This window comes from Ambystoma mexicanum, chromosome 11 (genome assembly GCF_040938575.1).
Source record: "Ambystoma mexicanum isolate Mex_15411 chromosome 11, UKY_AmexF1_1, whole genome shotgun sequence".
In the NCBI taxonomy this organism is placed as follows: Eukaryota; Metazoa; Chordata; class Amphibia; order Caudata; family Ambystomatidae; genus Ambystoma; species Ambystoma mexicanum.
The window spans coordinates 646,840,300-646,859,030 of NC_090934.1; the positions used below are offsets into that span (position 1 = coordinate 646,840,300).

Consider the following 18,731-nt stretch of genomic DNA (forward strand, 5'->3'; position numbering starts at 1 on the left):
CCCCTTTCTCCGGATTTGAGCAAAAGATAATATGTGGGGGTGGGTTTGTGGCTTTGCGTATGTTCCCAATACAATTCCACACCGTTTCACCAATCTTCACCAATTCTCACACAGTCACCTGTAGGACCCTCCAGACATTACTAGCTATATGACATTTGGACACCCCATCACTTTCCACGCATTTCAGCAAAAGTCAAAATGTGTTAGTGAATTTGTGTCCTGCCGACAAAGCCGTAAACCATGTTGACCGGTAAGGGAAGCAAAAAATGTATCAGAGGAAAATGGACCTGAGAGGCGAAGGTGAAGGCAGGTAGCCTTCCAGAAGTTTCCACATTTTTGCCACATCAGGGGAAATTACTTTTCCAGAAGCCATAAACCATGTTCACCGTGAAGGGAAACAAAAAGTTTTGTTTCTAAACAAGCTTACCATGAACATATACTTTAGTAATATTGAACTTTAGGGCCATAGCTGTTGGCACCATCACCATCATGTCCCGCATCATGAAGCTCAGGAATCACCATGTTGTTCTCACGCAATAATAACCCGGGCAACAATGGGACACCAGCTAGTAGTTATAAACCTAGGTTGTACATTTAAAATGAATAATTCATATATGGATTAACTATTTTCCTTCCATGGGCCTCATTACGACTTTGAAGGTAGCCATGGCGCTATTAGTGCCATGACTGCCTCCAAAATTGTGTCCGGGTCCGGTCTGGTGGAATGGGGACTTACCGGGACATTCCGCCCTAGGTGGACCTGGTAAGTCCCCATTCCAAATGCCATTCCCCATTCCCATTTGAGCTCTCATGAGGCTCAATGAGAATGGTGAAAGCGCTAATTACGCGCCTGCTAGTAGCAGGCCCGTAATTAGCGCCCTGGTCCCCTAAAGGGACCCATAAAGGATGTGTGGTCCCACTAAGGGACCTCGGAATTGGGCAGTAAGGGATTACCGGTACCAGTCTCCATACCGGTGCCCGGTATTCCTTACCGCCCAACTTGTAATGACCCCTATATGTTTTAAAACATTTTTTTGTAAAATTAAGTAATTATATAACCAACATGACATAATGTTTCTACTTTTGGGTTTTTAATTCACCCAGTGTTCCTCTGGGTCCTTGTTCATACAACATGATATGATATGATATGATATGATATGATATGATATGATATGATATGATATGGCATTTATAACTTGCCTATGCACATGTTTTTTAAGGCACAAAAAATCATCACCCTCTCTATGGTCTTCTAAAGCTGATCAATGGTTTATCACTTGTAACCTTTCTTTGGCATTTATGGACTAGTAGCAGGAAAGCTAGGGATAGTAAACAAAGGGTGGCTGTGGTTGATCTATTGCAGATTTGAGAGCTCTTACAGTCTGCAACATGTGGGGTTCAAAATACTATTTTTGTACTTTTGACTGTCCATGTTTGAAAGAGAAAATAGACATGGAAGCTCCTGTTAGTACCAGATAAATCTCAGGAGAGCAGTATTTCTAGGGCCGTCTTACACAAAGGGTACAGCGATCTTAGTTTTGGATAAATACCATTCATGGATTTGAGAAGTGTTTTATGAATGTTATATGAAGGAGATTGAGTGATTGAAGAAATTGCTTTTTCTTTCCGTTGTTGTGTTCTTTAATGTTCTAACGTGTTATTACTCTTTTAATAATGGTTGTGTAATATAAATGTGCAATTATATATATATATATATATATATATATATATATATATACAAAACTAACAGTTGTTGTCGTGCTTCGCAGAGTAATTCCTAAATATAAAAAATAATTAGACAAATGTATATTTATATTTTACACTTTGTCCATTGTCTACACCATTGAACCTACCCAAACACCAAATGACAGGTTTGTAGCGTGTTGGCAAGTATGCCGAACATTTCGAACATGCACACACAGATATCCACACATTTCCCTAATAGATAGATAGATAGATAGATAGAGATGTTGCATGTGGAATTTTCATGAATTTTTATAAACCCACCCTAACATTTGTGCCATTGTCCAAATACATTTCTTTTTTTGTTTATTTCTGACAGGTATTGCAAAGTATCTGCCCTTAATGCAACATTGACTCAACAGAACAATGTATGCCTTTAGGCTACATATAGGCTGCAGGATGAGAATTTAATGTCTGCTCAAATGTTTTTATGTGACCCTCCTAAAAGGCCCATAAATCTTCCAATCTATGGAAAGTGCCTGTTCTTCTAAATATAATAAATTGCCGAAAGTGATTTTGTCATTATTGCTTAACATTTGCTTATGGAGGAAAAACCTTATATGTGGTACGCACTAGACTGGGCATATACACTGGTGTTGTTAATGTCATATGGCTTACAATCATTTATACATTACAGTCCCAGTCTGTTTAGGTGACATTTTGAAAGCACCTTTTTCAATGTCTAGGACTGTGGGGTAAATTCAGCCCAAAGATACACATTAATTGCCTCTGGCTGAGTTAAGCCCAAATGGTGCAAGTAAGTGAATGTTGATTTCAGAAAAAGGAAAAACAAAATTATATGGGTCTTGTGTTCAAATTAAAAACCAAAAGACAAAGGCCTAATTTCCAATACTTAGGTGTGTTACCTGGAAGTGCAGCTTTGCTAACACATAGATCTAACTTGGAGAAATGTGTGCATTCTGTAGCACAGAAATTAACATCTACAGATGAAACTCTACTGCAGAAGTAAATTCAAAAGCACACATTAAGGAAACTAGTGGCTTCAAAAAACTGTGTTAAAATAATCTGCGAGAATGAAGATGGAAACAAAATGCATGTCGTGGGATGCAAGACATTGTAGCAAAATATATATTGGGGAAAGAAACATGCATTTTCAAAGCACAATGTTTTTTCATCAGAGCTGACTTTACAACTTGTCTTTTAAATCCAGAGACCTTCCCCCATTGGATTCAAAGACCCAAGCACTGCTCATCTCCCCCTACACTTACCAGACAAATGGGAATTCCCTTGAAGTTTCTGCAGAGACAAGAAAGGGGCGGACTTGTGCCTGGCCAAAGTTTTATTGTAATGAACAGATGACCACTCAGTCAATAAAGACCCAGCTAATGGATGTGAACTCTGAATAATAGTCAGGATTAAAATTCAATTTGTGGTCTCTTCCCGAGCACAATGACAACTGACATGTTACAGGAGACTGTGACATAATGTTGAGGAGCGAGATTATACCCCTCTGTCAGGAAGATAAGAACACATCTTCAAGTCCTGGTCTTTGAAAGAACGTTTAGTGCTTTATTATAGGTGCTATCAACAAGTGGGAGATAACCAGGCGTGGACACAGATCGTGGGAAACAGAAAAATGGCAGTTAATTGCACTGAAAAGTATGGTTGTCATTAATTATTGTTACATTGAAAGTATATGGTAAATCATATTTCGTCCATGAACTTGAGAACCGTAACACTGACAAAAACCATTCAAATATGCCCAAATAGCATATTAAAAGCTCCATCTATTGATACAACTCCCCTTAAATTTGACCTTGGGAACCATTAGATAAAATGTGATTTCAGCTTTCCCAAATAATTTAAAGATGGGAGATTTTTGGGAATGTGGTACCTCATGGAATCCAATACCTGTCTGTAAAATCTTGTGATTGCGACATTCATTTTCTCTCTAAAAATCATGAAAATGTGCCATTCGCTCTTGCAGTCATGTACCGACATGGTGCACAGTGCATTACATCCAGGATGATCAGACCATTTATAAAATGTATAGTTTGGGACTCTTATTTGTAAATTGAAAAAAAGTTGTCATGTAAATTTTTTAAGTTCGAGCTGGAGTGTTCACAAAGGCTAATTAAAATGGGTAGAACTATAACTCACAGACAGTGCCTTGAAACCTCATGACAAATCAGGGGGAAGACGGGAGACCTTGTTTAAGGGGGTTGAGAAATAGACATCCAATCCGAATCAAGTGCCAATAAGATGGTGTGGTGTGATTATGGATTTAAAAGTAGACACACAATAGGAAAAGGCATCTCTGTCCAAAACGATGAGCTGTCTGCGATGATCTGAGCTTTCTCAGCTAACTGGAGCTCTATAAAATCATTGTAAGGAAGACAGGAAGAGGTGGCAAATAAAGGGATTGATTCAGGAGGCCTCAATGACTGAATCTGGAGAGGCTATTTTACCAGGTCCCTATGCTTCTGATGAGATGATCCAGGAGCTCTGGTGATTTTCCCTAAGCACAACATCCAGAGTGATTTAAAGTAAGTGCCTAAGACAAACCATTGGTGGAGTTACATATTTGAATTGGTATTTTTGTCCCATATAAATATTCATGTAAACGGCATCCAGGAGTAGATCTCTAGCAATTGTGATTTTTTAATAATGTAATTAATTCTCATGTAGCCAAATGACTGTGTGATCTTGGAGGAATTTGAAAATCTCCAATCTCTCTGCCAGTGTGAATAACGATATAGTACTATAACATAAGTTTGGGACCACCTATATCCTGGTTGCCCCAACCCCAAAATTCCCTAAAGGGAAGGGATGCAATTAAAAAATAAATGCATGTCTGAATGGTTTAACAGTCCCTGAACGCTGTACCAAAGCAGCGGGGGTGCTAAATCAAAAATGAATATCTGGGTTTTTGCTGGGCATAAAAGTGTCTTCCAGGTTAATCAAAGTGAAATAACTGATTTAAAAGTGCACTCTTGACTGAAAGTGAGAAAGGGACTCCAAATTGGGAGATGTTTCACTGCATAGGGGTAAAGGAAAAGGGCTCATTATATATTGAGAAAAGAGGTTTTTGATTAATGCTGTGCCAGAATCTTGCTAGAACTGAAATGTGTCCCGGGAGGATCGAAATAAAGAGTGATGCACATGTCTATTATGTTGCCAAATAGAAAAGCATTACATTTTATTTAAAGTTAGACCATTTAAAATCTATATGGTAAAGCAAAGCTGTCATTTTATGTTCTCAGTCATTTCCTAAATCAATTTCAGGTTAATATTTTGTGAGTGACCCAAGTATATGAAGTATTCTACAGACCTGTGTTTCTATGTAACCAAGTTGCAAACGAAACCAAGAAGGAAAACTGTACATGTTGTTGGATTAAAGAGTCTGTGGTCTTTGTTATCCTAAAAGAACTGGTGTTTTCTATTTGCGTGAAAAGTGAATTGCCAGGAAAGAAAAGCATTTGGGCAATGGAGTGAGGTGGCATGCCTAGTGATCATTCTTGTGCGATATTGATGTTGTCTACTAAATAATAAATATATATTCTTTTCTGCACACCACCCTGATTGAGGGATAAGCGTGGTGTTAAATGAGTCAACAAATGTGTTGGTGAAGAACCCAAAAATATTTAGATATTTGTGTGGTGCTTTTAATGGGGAGGGCAAACTCTCAGCATTAATTGTCTCATAAAGATCTTCTACAGGACATTAATTAATGGGGTTGAAGGCCTTGGGAGACCTCACAGAACCAGCTTTCTCTTATCACACAGCCCCTCATACTTCCTGGCCTTGCGTCCCTCCCTGCCCAGCTTCCCATCACTGTTTTCAAACCTTCCCCTTTACCATGACCCACCCTTCATTTTCAATTATTATGCTCTTTCCAGTCACAACTGAATAATCCAACCCGTTACCAACTGAACACCTTCCAGTACTCCTCTGGATCTGGAGTGACATTATAGCAGTATCATAATATACTTGTTGGAGGCATTACTTCACAATGACCTGGAAAACATTGCACTGCAATGCACAAATGTATGAACTAATATTGAATCAAATTATATCAATTCCAAACAGAGACGTCACACACAAGCATATTACATTGTTTGATTATATGGATGACATTGGTATATTACTGCCCAGTCAAAATAGCAACAATGAAACTGCTGAGGTTCATGAAAGCTGCAAAGTTTAAAACACAAAGAGCATATTATAATTTAAAGGAAGACATTGGCATTGTATTTTAATATATTTGAAGAACAGGTGTCAATTTCAATCAAAAATGACTTACCATAACACATTTACAGATGACGGACACATTCCGAAGAAGGATGCCTCTCCAATTGCATAAAGATGAGAACAAGTAGTGAGCCAGTATATGAAGGTGTACACAATTAGGACATATACCAGGGACAAAACCAAACAAACAGAAACAAAATGTGCTTAAGAAAACAGGTGACTTACAAAGGTAACATTGTTGTATACATAATGTTTCAAACAAAAGAAGAGTACTAATTAAATATGCTAAATTACATTGTTATGCATTACTGGAGGCACTGGTGTCGTCAGGTAGGGAGGATGGGCGAGGGCAGGGGGTCTCCTTCTTTAGCAATTAAGTGATGTTTAAGCTGAGCTTTGAAGAGACCCACAGTTTAGCCACTTGAAATGCTTTCAAAAACTTACCAGTGCATGTTTTACATTGTTCATTTGGTGCTTACATGTTAATTCATTTTTGCCTTTCAGAATGTCAGTTCTGGGGATCAGACCTTCAGATGCCAGTCATGTCATATGAAGATGTTCTGAGTAATGATGAGAGTACTTTCAAGTGGCTGACTACCCTTAAAAAAGTTGGAATTGTGCTCTTAGATGGAGCTCCCACAAGCAAAGGGGAATTGGTTAGGCTTGGCAAAAGGATTGGATTTTTGCGGTTGACATTTTATGGGTAAGTCAAATAAACTTTGCTTTCAAATATGATCTGTATTGTATGGTTATAATTAAAATACTCATCACCATAAGACCTGTTTTAAGTTTTATGTGTATAATTGCATCAAAACGTAGCATAATAAATGTTGTTACATGTGCCAATTTGTTTCATAAAGACTAAATCAGGTCCCCATTACCTTAACTGTTCTAAACTCAGAAGGAGCACGAGTCCAAGAAATCAATTGCAGTTGTTATAGAAATACACTTGCACATGTTGAATATTGAAGCACTGCCTTTAATAGATCATTCCGCCCATTCATTAAGTTGCGATGTTGTAGCTTTATAGCTGTAGCCAACAAGAAAATGATGTTGCAAAATGTTTAAAGAAGTTAAGATTTTAACCATCCTCTAAATATATAGGACTAGGAACAGAGGCAGCTTTAATGTACACAACATGATTATAATTGTTTGATCGTGCTTCATGCAAAATGTAGAGGTTTAGCAAGTGGGAATGTTTAAGGGAAAACACTTTTGCTCAAGCTGGAAAAGGAGCAGGACTCAAACTCATATGTAAAGTACTACCTGAAAGCCATTAACATTCAATGAACGTCCATAAAGGAAATGCATTTCACATGTTTACTTCACCTTTAAAGACTGAGGTTAAGCTGTATTGTTGGAATTGTACAAGAATGCATTGAGGGTTGTTTCTAGACAGCTTTATTGTGATTACCTCTATCAAAGAAACTGTGCATAAAAACAAAGTACATAAAACACGTTTATTTTAACATCAGCAAATATGAGTGTTTTATATACTCCTCTGGTTTAGGATGAAAGAACTCCATAGAACTAATTTTTTATTACCCTCTCATAGACTTTATTTAGTAACCTCTCATCGATTTCATTTAAGGCCTAAGCCAATTGTACTTGGTTGTCACAGCATTATCTTATCAACTTAAATATATCAAATATGGATGTAGGTGTTAGGATTTCTCAGTTATAAATGATAAATTGCCTGACCATATTAAACCTACCCAAACCTTGTTACTTATGTTTGGTTGCATGTACGGAAAAGAACGCTATGTGTCATACTTGGGGATGCCTGCACGGGTGAAAACGTTACTAAAAAATGGAGTCATTGAAAAATATGCTGGGGTGATGCAAAATGCAGATAACTGTTTAGAATATATACCGTGGATGTTATTGGAGAACAAATAGTGACCCAGACTCAGACAATGTCCCTGATGAATGGAGCATTATTGTACGATACAGTAAATAATGTGTTTCATGGATTCCTATATTGCATGTGTTTCGTGGATTCCTATTCCTATCATGTTTTGCAATGCCAATTAGCTACACTTCCTAACTGAAAGTTTGGAGAGGTTTGGTCCAGGGGGGGCAAAGTTATAGGGGGGGTCCCAAAACTTTTGTTTTTTCCTATAGACATAATGGGAAAAAAATTTGCGCACAGCTACAGCCCTAACCGCTGGACAGATTTACACCAAATTTGCGGCAGGAGCGGCGGCTTTGGTTGCAAATTTGGTGTAAATCCGTCCAGTAGTTTTTTTTAAAATGACCAAAATGTAAGGCAAAAAAATTAGTGATATCTGTGTTCGCTTTGCAGACGGACTTCCCTGTTCGCTCCTCGGACAGCGCCCCGATTGGCCCATGGGCTTGCGTCATGTCTGCGGACATGCAACGTGTTCGCTGATTTGACGGCGTGGGGCGTGGAGCACGTCAGATTTTCTGTGGTGCCCGCCATCTTGTATTCGCTGTTGACCGCGTACAGCGCGGTCAAACTTGGATTAAAAATTGTATTTAGTGGTGTGTGTTGGTGTGAAAGAGTGTTTGGGGAGGGTGGGGGAGTATGAGATAGGTTCAATGTTTTGTTTTTTTATGTGCTATACGCTTTTGTTGTGTTCGATTTGTCCACGGAGAACACGGCTGTTATGACATTTTGTAAATAAACTAAATGGTGGGGTGTTCAGAGGACGGAGTATGTGTCCTTTTTGTTCGTAAGGAAGGTAAAATTGAGCTAAAAACACTTGGGTTGTATTTAAATGTTCGTAAATACACAAACTGGGGGTGTCCTGAGGACGCTGTCCGTATTGTAATCTGTCAAGTTGAATGTGTTCTAAGAACACTCGCTGTGTCCCGAAATGGTTGCAATTACACAAAATGGGGGTGTTCTGAGAACATTGTTTGTATTGTTCGTTGTCAGGTTGAAAGTGTTCTACGAACCCTCCTTTTGTCCGCTGATAGTACAATTTCCTATGGGCCTCACCCGACTTTTTGTCCACTAAAAAAACGATAAATCAGGCTGGTGTGCGCCGACATTATGTGATAATCCTATGACTGGCGCTATTGACCTGGCTGACTTGCTTTTGCGACACTAAATCATATCTCCCGCCCCTAAACCTGACATTATGAAAGCATTCATATTCGCTGCCTCTCTCCATGACGTTACAGGGTGCGTCATCAAACACTCCCAGTCGTCTCCAGTCCTACGCGACTTTACACAGAACCCGGAAGACAACACACATTATGGCACAACACAGCGCACCACAATTCGGAATATGAAACTGTGATTTAAAAGCAAAGAGCAAGATTGTACATTTTGTAAAGTACATTTATTTGACATCAAATGTTTAGAGAATATTCAGCGATTTGCATTTGTCTTTGTTGTCGATCCGCAAAAGTTCATGTTGAGCCACGCGATGTTCCTTTGCGGTACAGAGGTTGTTAGATCAGCTTAGAACACAGTGTGCCACAATTCGCAATATGTAACTGTGGTTTAAAAGTAAACAGCAGGATTGTACATTTGGTAAAGTACATTTATTTCACATGAAATGTTTAGTGAATATTCAGCGATTTGCAATTGTCTCTGTTGTCGATCAGCAAAAGTTTATTTTGAGCCACACGCTGTTCCTTTGCGGTAGATAGGCTGTTGGTTTTTGATAAAAGCAGTAAATGGTCGCACTGATAATCGGAAGGTTGCTCCAACAACGAGGCATTAGACCACCACAAAGGTTGGTATGTTGCTTCAAGCCGCTAGTACTGCGTAAGGGCATATTGGTCCTTGGCGATTGTCCCATAAAATGGTGAGGGTCATGAAGTTGCTTACATGGAGCTGCACATGGCAGTTGAAAAATCCATCCGCTGGAGTCTGAAAATCATGACATTGGCAAAATGGGGCAACATACCTGTTTTAAAAAATATAAATTAGTCTCACCAGCCGATCTTTATTAAAAATATTCATTTTATTTATTAGGGCGTGAAACTATTTACTAGCGAAGATAGTGCAACAGAGTATGTTAATAATAAAATAATAATATTTTCACATTTATATAGCGCTAAGAACCGTCAGGTATCTCAGCGCTGCTTATTATTACCCACGGTGTGTGGTGCTCATTTATCGACCACGGAAGGATGAAAGGCTGAGTTTGGCTGTGCCGGGATACGAACCTTTAACGTTTTTTTTACTGAATTTCATAGGTTTTTCGTAGTGCAACTTAACCATAACGTCCCTTTAACAAAGTTTTTTCACTGAATTTCATAGGTTTTTTGTAGCGCAACTTAACCATAACGTCCCTTTAACAAAGTTTTTTCACTGATTTCATAGGTTTTTAGTAGCGCAACTTAACCATAACGTCCCTTTAACAAAGTTTTTTCAGTGAATTTCACAGGTTTTTCGTAGCGCAACTTAACCATAATGTCCCTTTTACAAAGTTTTTTCACTGAATATATATATATATATATATGTCTGTTTGTTTGGTATAATTATGGTCCGGAAATTGTGTTAATTTCTGAAGAAAATTTATTCATTTAATTAATTCAATCACATTGAGCTGTACACATTCAATCTGAATTATAGGTGAACAGTCAATCTGGTCTAGAGTTATAAGTAACAAGAAGGTCACAGATGGCACAATCACATGTGTATGTGTACATTCCATATTAATGATATTAAAAATCTACGCCAACAGAAATCACAGATTTTACTAAATCAATTTCACTAAACAATTAAGAAAGGCACATTAATCTATTGGAACAGACACCCTAACACGTAGGTTGATGATGCTTATAATTTTAACTCACCTCACTGCTTTTTCTGTAGCATGAGTTCGTTGGATGGTTTATATATTACATGTTTTTCCATATTGGAAAAAACAGGATGTTTTTTGTATTCCTATTTTCTATGGGAATGTGGCAGTCTAGGTCGTAAAATTTCAGTGTGCTTTGTGGATGTGCTCAATCAGCTATTCTTTACATGCTAAATACTTAAGAGCCTCAACGTAATTTTACCTTTAATATGCTAATGTGATTTTATATGTATGTTCCTGGAGACAGAACACTGGGCCCCTCCTTATTTTAGAGCCATGAGATTGATAAGGGAATGAAGGGACAACTTGGGATGCCAGAATGCATGACTACCAGAATCGGATATACAATAGGAGGATACTGCTTCTACAGTGACTCCACCTTTCAACGGAAGTGCCATTTCTGGAGTTGACTTTGATTAATGAAAACACAAAAGTACATATTCAAACTTAGGTGGCACACAAGTGGATAAACACATGACAGAAGGTTATGATGAGATTCCCTCGTAGAATTGATGAGAGCCTGAAATTGGCAGCGGGCAAGTTGAGCTGAAGGGAAATGCTCATTCACCTTGAGAAAAAGTTCAATTTGCTGCAAACCAATCTTGAGATGGAAATATGAGAAAAAATACTGAATTTAGTTCAATGCCGGAGAACACAAAATGAAGCACTCTTGTAACATCCTTATCAAATGAATGGATTCCAAGTTTCTGAATAAAGAATTGCAATTACTTTTTTTAAGTTTAGAGGATAATCAGGGTATGACTAAGGCTCCTTAAGGCACAAAATACTCCAAGGAGAAATCAATCACATTCTTCCTTCAGCCCAGAACTATAAACAGAATGAGAAACACAACCAACTGCTTGAGAGCTCAATCCTGAAAAGGGACCTGGAGTGCACTATGGAAGATCTCGAACCCCTAAAAGAAACATGCAAATGCAATATCAGGCGAACATGAAAAATGTGCGATGGCTACATTAATCCAAAAAGACATCCTTTACAGGGTGCTTCAAATGTTAATTCCTGCAGAAAGTAGCATGGCCCAGGCAATAATTTGCTTTACATGTACATTTTTAATAGTTGGGCCCTCATTTCTTCCCTTTCCTAAACATGACTTTAGTGGTGTGGGAAACATGAGTGAGGATTGGACCCTGACATGGGGCTCGATGTTAGCAAGCTCTTTCAAGATTCCCAGCAAGAAGGAGGGTGATCATTTGATTTGCATGGACTGCGCTATTTCTCAATGTTTAAGACATACATGACTTTTCTAGATGTTTGCGTTTGTAAAAATACTAGTTGTTCCATTCAGTTTTTATTGTCATTCATAATTGTAATCGTGTTGGTGCATCCATTATGTGCTTAGGCAGACATTAATATCACACACAAAGTGCTTCCTCAAGACCAACTGATGCTTATTACATGCAGGTGAAAAGGAACAATTGATTTATGGTGTGTCTTTAACCCTTAATCCTGTGTATGATCCTTAATCTGGACCATAAATTGCCTTCATCTTCTGCAAAATAGGGGGATTCCTTCCAGTTTCCTGCCATTGGAAACAAACTACAGTAAACACTTACCTTAGGGCCAAGCAGCTATCCAAAATATTGTAATATCTATGAATACCAATTAACTGAAACACGTGTGTCTTTATCATCATGTACCTCCATACATACCTTAGAAGCGAAACAATCAACATAGAACCAATCACAATAAGGATTTGCCAAGGAGAGATTCCAGCTGCCAAACATTAGTGCAGTTCAAAACCAACCAGATGCATTGTTGCTCTTTAAAGCCAGTTTTGGATTAGACTGCTAAGAGTGTATCTACTTACTATTTACTGTTATTGTCGCCTTAACTGCTTTCTTTTTCACGCAATGCACATGTTTTCATGTGAATGTCAGCAAGTAGGTGCGTTTATTTGAGTCTCACGTTGACTCTGCACGCAGTGCAGTGGTTGGAAGATTTCTTTGCCTGTTCAATTTGCACACAGTGTGCTGAATTCATTTGAAAGTATTGACTTTTTCACCCGTAATTGCGTGCAGCATTATATCTGCATGTTATTGTGCTTCTGATGCATTATAGTGTCCCCTAAGATATTTCCACTGTGATTGAAGACTGTGGCTGTGTCTGCAAGATGGCCACACCTTTCCATAACTTGTGCCCTGAATTGGCCTTCTGTCACTCCAGCCTCCCATTTGTTGCCATTGGCCTTGAAAGAGCAATCACTGCACCCGGGAGGCGGGAGCCGGCCAATCCACAAAGACCCACAACTAAGGCCGCTGTCTGCTCCCTGTCCGCTGCATGGGGGCTCTAGGGTGAGTCATGATCCCCATTGTTACGTTACTCTTGCATCTCTATGTCACCACTGCCCTGCAACATGGGGTGGGGCTCCTTGAATGTGCTCACTTGATTGACTTCTGCATCTCTATGTCGCCACTGCCCTGCAACATAGGGTGGGGCTCCCTGAATTTGCCCACTTGATTGACTCTTGCATTTTTGTCAGCACTGCTCTGCAACATGGGGTGGGGCTCCTGGGGCTCCTTGAATGTGCCCACTTGATTGACTCTTGCATCTCTGTAGCCACTGCCCTGCAACATGGGGTGGGGCTCCTTGAATGTGCCCACTTGATTGACTCTTACATCTCTATGTCGCCACCTGCCTGCAACATGGGGTGGGGTTCCTTGAATGTATTCACTTTGAACCTCTCTCCTGAACTTTGCGTATGCTGTAATTACATTTGTATGTTTCTCTATGATGTAATCACTTTCTACGCTTCCTTTTTGTAACTGGAAGCACTGTAACCATTCTCTTAAGCACAAGCTCCCAGATATTGCAGGATTTTGTGCACTATATAAGTAAATAAATAATTAAAAATAAGATATTTTAATGGTATTAGCATAATTGACCTAAACACATTTGACCTAAAACATTTGATCAAACTTTTTTGAGCTTTTTTTCAGTCAAATCTTATTAAATATATATATATATATATCGGGGTGGGTAAGAGTATAGATTAGGTTGAGGAGAAGTGGGAGGGGGGTTGCGGGAGGTCTCCCCCCTCATTTTAGACCGAATTAATTGGTTAAAATGTGATTAGGTAAAATGTTTTTGGTCAAATAGACCCAAACCATTTTAATTTTGTGCATATGTGTGCAAGCATGGGTTTCAGCTGTTATTTGCTATAAAACAAAATTCACTCAGCAAATCGGGAGTTTGTTTTCCAAATTGCCTTTTATTATAAACAGAAACCCCCAAAAAAATATTGTGTGCGGACAGACATTTGGCTGCATTGGCATTTGGCTTTCAAAACAACATTTCACTTCACAAGCATCATTTTATTTTTGCAAAAAGTGTTTCTAAAAGGAATAGCACAGCTTCCACGTACGCACTGAAATGTGGATACATTCTCCCTCTGAAACGTTTAACTTTCAATTGTGTTTCTATGAAATTGCTCAACCAGTTTTCCCCACTTTATAAGCGTCTAGCGGATCACCACATCTGTGATCTCATGAAGCATTGTGTAAAATGCAATGAAAATAGGTTATATTTTCAATATGCCTTCTTTAAAATATGATATCTTTAATCCCTATCAGTTTAACAAAGTTTTATTCGGCATAAGCCATAAAACCATAATTCATACCCAAACAATTAACAATTACAATTCATCTTAATTCATCCTGGTAAAAATACATCACTAGCAGGGAGTAACCTAGGGATCGCAATAAGATCAAGTCACAAAATAAATACAATCAGTAAAATATCTAAATAAAGGAAGAAGGTGCTATTTCAAGTCCAATTATTTGCATATATTTCATGACCCACATGGTAGCCCCGAGTTATTCTATAGATATGCAGCCCTCCATGTGGAAAATGAATTCTGAGAAACTACTCTATGCAAAATAAACTGAAAGTGCAATTTAGTTATTCTAGAGGTATGCAGCCCTCATGTGGAAAATGAATTCTGAGAAACTACTCTATGCAAAATAAACTGAAAGTGCAATTTAGTTATTCTATAGATATGCAGCCCTCATGTGGAAAATGAATTCTGAGAAACTACTCTATGCAAAATAAACTGAAAGTGCAATTTAGTTATTCTATAGATATGCAGCCCTCATGTGGAAAATGAATTCTGAGAAACTACTCTATGCAAAATAAACTGAAAGTGCAATTTTTCCATTCAATACACAGGTGACATAACGCATGCTACCGGTGTGCCACAAGCCTTGACCAAGCTGTTTCTACACAGACAGGCACAGTGGATATACTTAGCCACCAAGTTCACCACTAGTATTTCGGCTGTAAATTTACAGAATGGCATCACATCCACAATGCTAGCGATGCCTCTTGCCCTGAGAATGGGTTTCAAATATTGTTCCCTCGGTGATTGTAGTTGCTCACAAAAAAAACAAAAAATGTGTGCCAGTTGCTTCACCCATTTTGCTCTGTGGGCATACTTTGTGTTACCTGCCCTCCATGTGCTCATAAATCCTGCAAGCTTAAGAATGCCCATTCTGACTCTAAAAATAGGCATATTGCAAATGCCAGCGTGATGGCTTCCAAATACTCCTTCTACCAAAAATCCCTCTTGGCTTCTGAGTAGCATGGCCCCTGGCTTAACCCCTGGCACGACTATCTCATGGTCTTCCTGTATTTTTGTAGGGTAGCATCTTTAAGTCTTGTCCTTGATGCTCTAGCCAGTACAGTGGGTTCAGCCCACATTCCCAGAGGTTCGAGCCTCCCTAGAGTTTCCTTCAAATGGGTGACCCACTGGAGACCCCCTCCCTCCTGGGCCAGTAGATGGTTCAGTGCATCCTTATAGCATTCAATGCCCTTTGTTGTGCATAGCCGAAACCAGTACAGTACTGGATTGGTCGTGACCTGTTCTGCTATTGGGCAAAGATCTACTTTGATGTGAACAATGGCATTAAGTGAGCCCTGGTGTAGTCTCAACAACTTTTTGGGAACGCATTTTCTGCTCAAGTGAATTTTGGGGCTTTCACATAACCCCATACATCAGCCCCCTAAAGAGCAGAGGGGATAGCCTGTTTCTTATAAAAGCTCAAGGGCTGGCGATACTGCTCCCCTTCCACAACCGGTGTGGAAAGGTTTGGCTGCACCACTGAATTTTCGTAAATTAACACAAGCCATCATTAGTTGTGCTGACCATGAGCAGTTTTCTGGGAATCACAGCGTTAGATAATCGAAGGATCCAACCTGCTTGAGCTTAGAACCATTCACAGTCACTTTGACAGTGCATCTGTTTGCTGTTCTTGGTTTTAAAACCATAATTTTTGTTTCATTCTGGTTTCATGTTAGTCCATTTCATCACATTTTCTTACAAATGATGCCATTGTGCTCTGAATTCCCATTGGCAAAGTTGCCAAAAGGACAGCATTGTCGGCAAAGAATGGTGCTGGTACCTTGTCACTACCAGTCCTTGGCATGTCTAAACATTTACCACCAGTTCTCTAATAACCTCATTGATGAACAAGCAGAACAACAGTGTGACCACGGATGACTCAGAAGGAGTCTGTATCCTCCCCACCTAACCCAAAATGTACTACTGCCTCATTTTTGTGGTAAATCATTTAAATGTTTTGGGTAAAATGCTGAGGAATTCGGCTTTTCCTAAGAACACTGCATAATAGGTCTTGTGGAACTCCATCAAAGGCCATCTGGAGATCCACAAAGACTGCATTGAGTTTCGTTCCCCTCAAAGTTACGTACTTTTGGGTTAGGACGAATAGTCAGAACAAGTGATTGATAGTACTTTTATGCTTCTGAAATCCGGATTGCAGTGAATGTATTGTACCGTGACTATCAATCCAGTCTTGAGGGTGGCCCAATATTTCCGTTGCATATGGTTTCCCTGTGCTGTTGAGCAGAACAATGAGCAATTTGCATGGTTCATCCCTCCCACCCTTTTTGTAGATCGGGATGATGACTGCCTTCCGCCCGAATCTGGGAATGTTCATCCGGTTTGGTGCCCATATACTTGGCTCATCTTTATACACGTCTATGGGGATCTTGTCAGGACCTGCCCCTTTGCCCCCTTTTTGGTGTAAGATTGCTTCTAACACATCATTCATCACTAAGGAAAAGGGGGCGTAATTGTTGCCCTCCTGGTTGAAGTGTATGTAAAGAAGTAGTGGAACTATGTTCCCTGCTGGCCTGCCCCCACTTCCCACAAACCCCATCGCCCCACCCCCACCCACGTGCAATCCAAACCCCCAATCAAACACACCTGCTGTTAAAGGGAATGTTCAGTGCACTGAAGGGCAAGTTTCAACTTCTTCTCACACTTTTATTTTAAATCTAAACCATTCAGGGACAATTTCTTTTTAAAATAAAAGTATTAGAACAGTAAGACCTAGAAACAAATAAGTAAAGGAGCATCACTGCCAACCACTCCCGCCAACTTCGAACCCTGCTGATAATTTCCTGCATAATTCACAGGTGGACCTCTACCATATAATTCAGAGAAATGGGAACACCATTCTTCCGGGCTGATGGCACACTTTAGTAAGTACTCCTCCTCTGCAGTCTAATCTGCGACTAACTTCCAAAACTGTGTGGTATATCCTTTCTCAAATGTTGACAGTAGTTTCTCCCATTTCAATCTAACATGGGAAGTTTTCTTGGCCTTTGTCAGGCTTTCATAAAACCCCCTACAATGCATTAAATGCATATTGTCTATGGTTGAGTCGTTTGACAATCAGTCCATGATCTTTTCTTTTGCTTCTCAGCACTCATCATCGTACCATGTCTCCCGCTTTAATGCATGCATTATCACAACGTGATGTTGATGGGTGACATAAGGCAAGATACTCTCTACCATATCCTCAAACTCGGACACAATTGTCCAATTGTAACTTTCAATATGGGGATACAAGCCTCATATGTGGCTGGCTTTGTTTTGTTTTCCATTATCTTTGCCCACGTGAGTGTTTTGCAGGCATTTCCTGTTATTTCAATTTACTGGTTCCAATATTGTAGTTGGTTGGCTCAGGTCCTTCTCACCTACACTGAAGGGTGGCTACTAGGGGTTTATGATCACTATCGTGCCCATTTATGACCTCAAAATGCGCAAGCAGTCCCCGATCCCTAGCCAGGATCACAATGTATCTGTGCGGGTGGAGGAATGATGGCCAACATATGTGGCTTTAGATGGCTGATCAAGAACGTGTCTTCCATTGCATGCCCACATTTCCAGATCGTAAATAATGTGGGCTGTGTCCAATGCCTGGCTGTGGGTCCTCCGTGGGGGTTCTGCTACTAGAGATGGTATGCTTCATGCTTGCTCCTTATCCTCCCACAGGCCCCCAAGTTCTTATAATGGTTCTAGCTTGAGATTGAAATCTCATTCTATTACTATATGGTTTTCTCTTTGTCGGGCACCTCCATATAGCCAATGATTTCTTGTATGTTTATGCAAATAGTGGGAGGCTCCCTTGCACTAGGTCTATTATAAACCTTAAAAAAAGCTGTGTGACCATCAGGGTCTTGTTCCACAAGCTGATGTATATCGACATGTCATGTCGGGTATTCCACTACCCGCCTTTTCATATTAATGTTCACCCATGCATTAATCCCCCACTTGGGCGCCCTAAGGGGCCCTTAACTGCATTGGTTGCAAAAGATACATAACCTTGGAGGTCAATGCTGTCAATGGCCCAGGTTTTCCTGAAAGAATACCAGGTCAAATTCTTGGATAAATATGCACCAATTTGGGTCTTCCACATGTCTTGCTAGCCTAGCTATGTTCCAAGAGACCACGTTGCACTGCAGACTCGGTGGCACAAACCTGATCTGAAGGCAACATCAGTCTACACCTTCGAAACCTTCCCCTAAAGAGGGTACTGTATGCCTTACGTGGGTTAATGATGATGTCTCAGGCGTCTGTCCCCCATCGCCATTTATGACTAGGCTAGTTGGTGGAGGAGGTCCTCTCAAGGAAATGCTCTACTGCTGATATATCATGGTTCGTCCATCCAT

General features: G+C 39.7%; 1 protein-coding gene across 1 annotated transcript in view; it reads left to right on the forward strand.

The window, feature by feature from the left end:
* BBOX1 (gamma-butyrobetaine hydroxylase 1) overlaps window positions 1-18,731 on the forward strand; it is a 552,973-nt gene that overhangs the window by 296,186 nt on the left and 238,056 nt on the right. Inside the window, exon 4 of the mRNA XM_069623505.1 lies at window positions 6,460-6,658. Coding sequence (XP_069479606.1) covers window positions 6,460-6,658 — 199 coding nt within the window. The remainder of the gene's footprint in view (window positions 1-6,459; window positions 6,659-18,731) is intronic.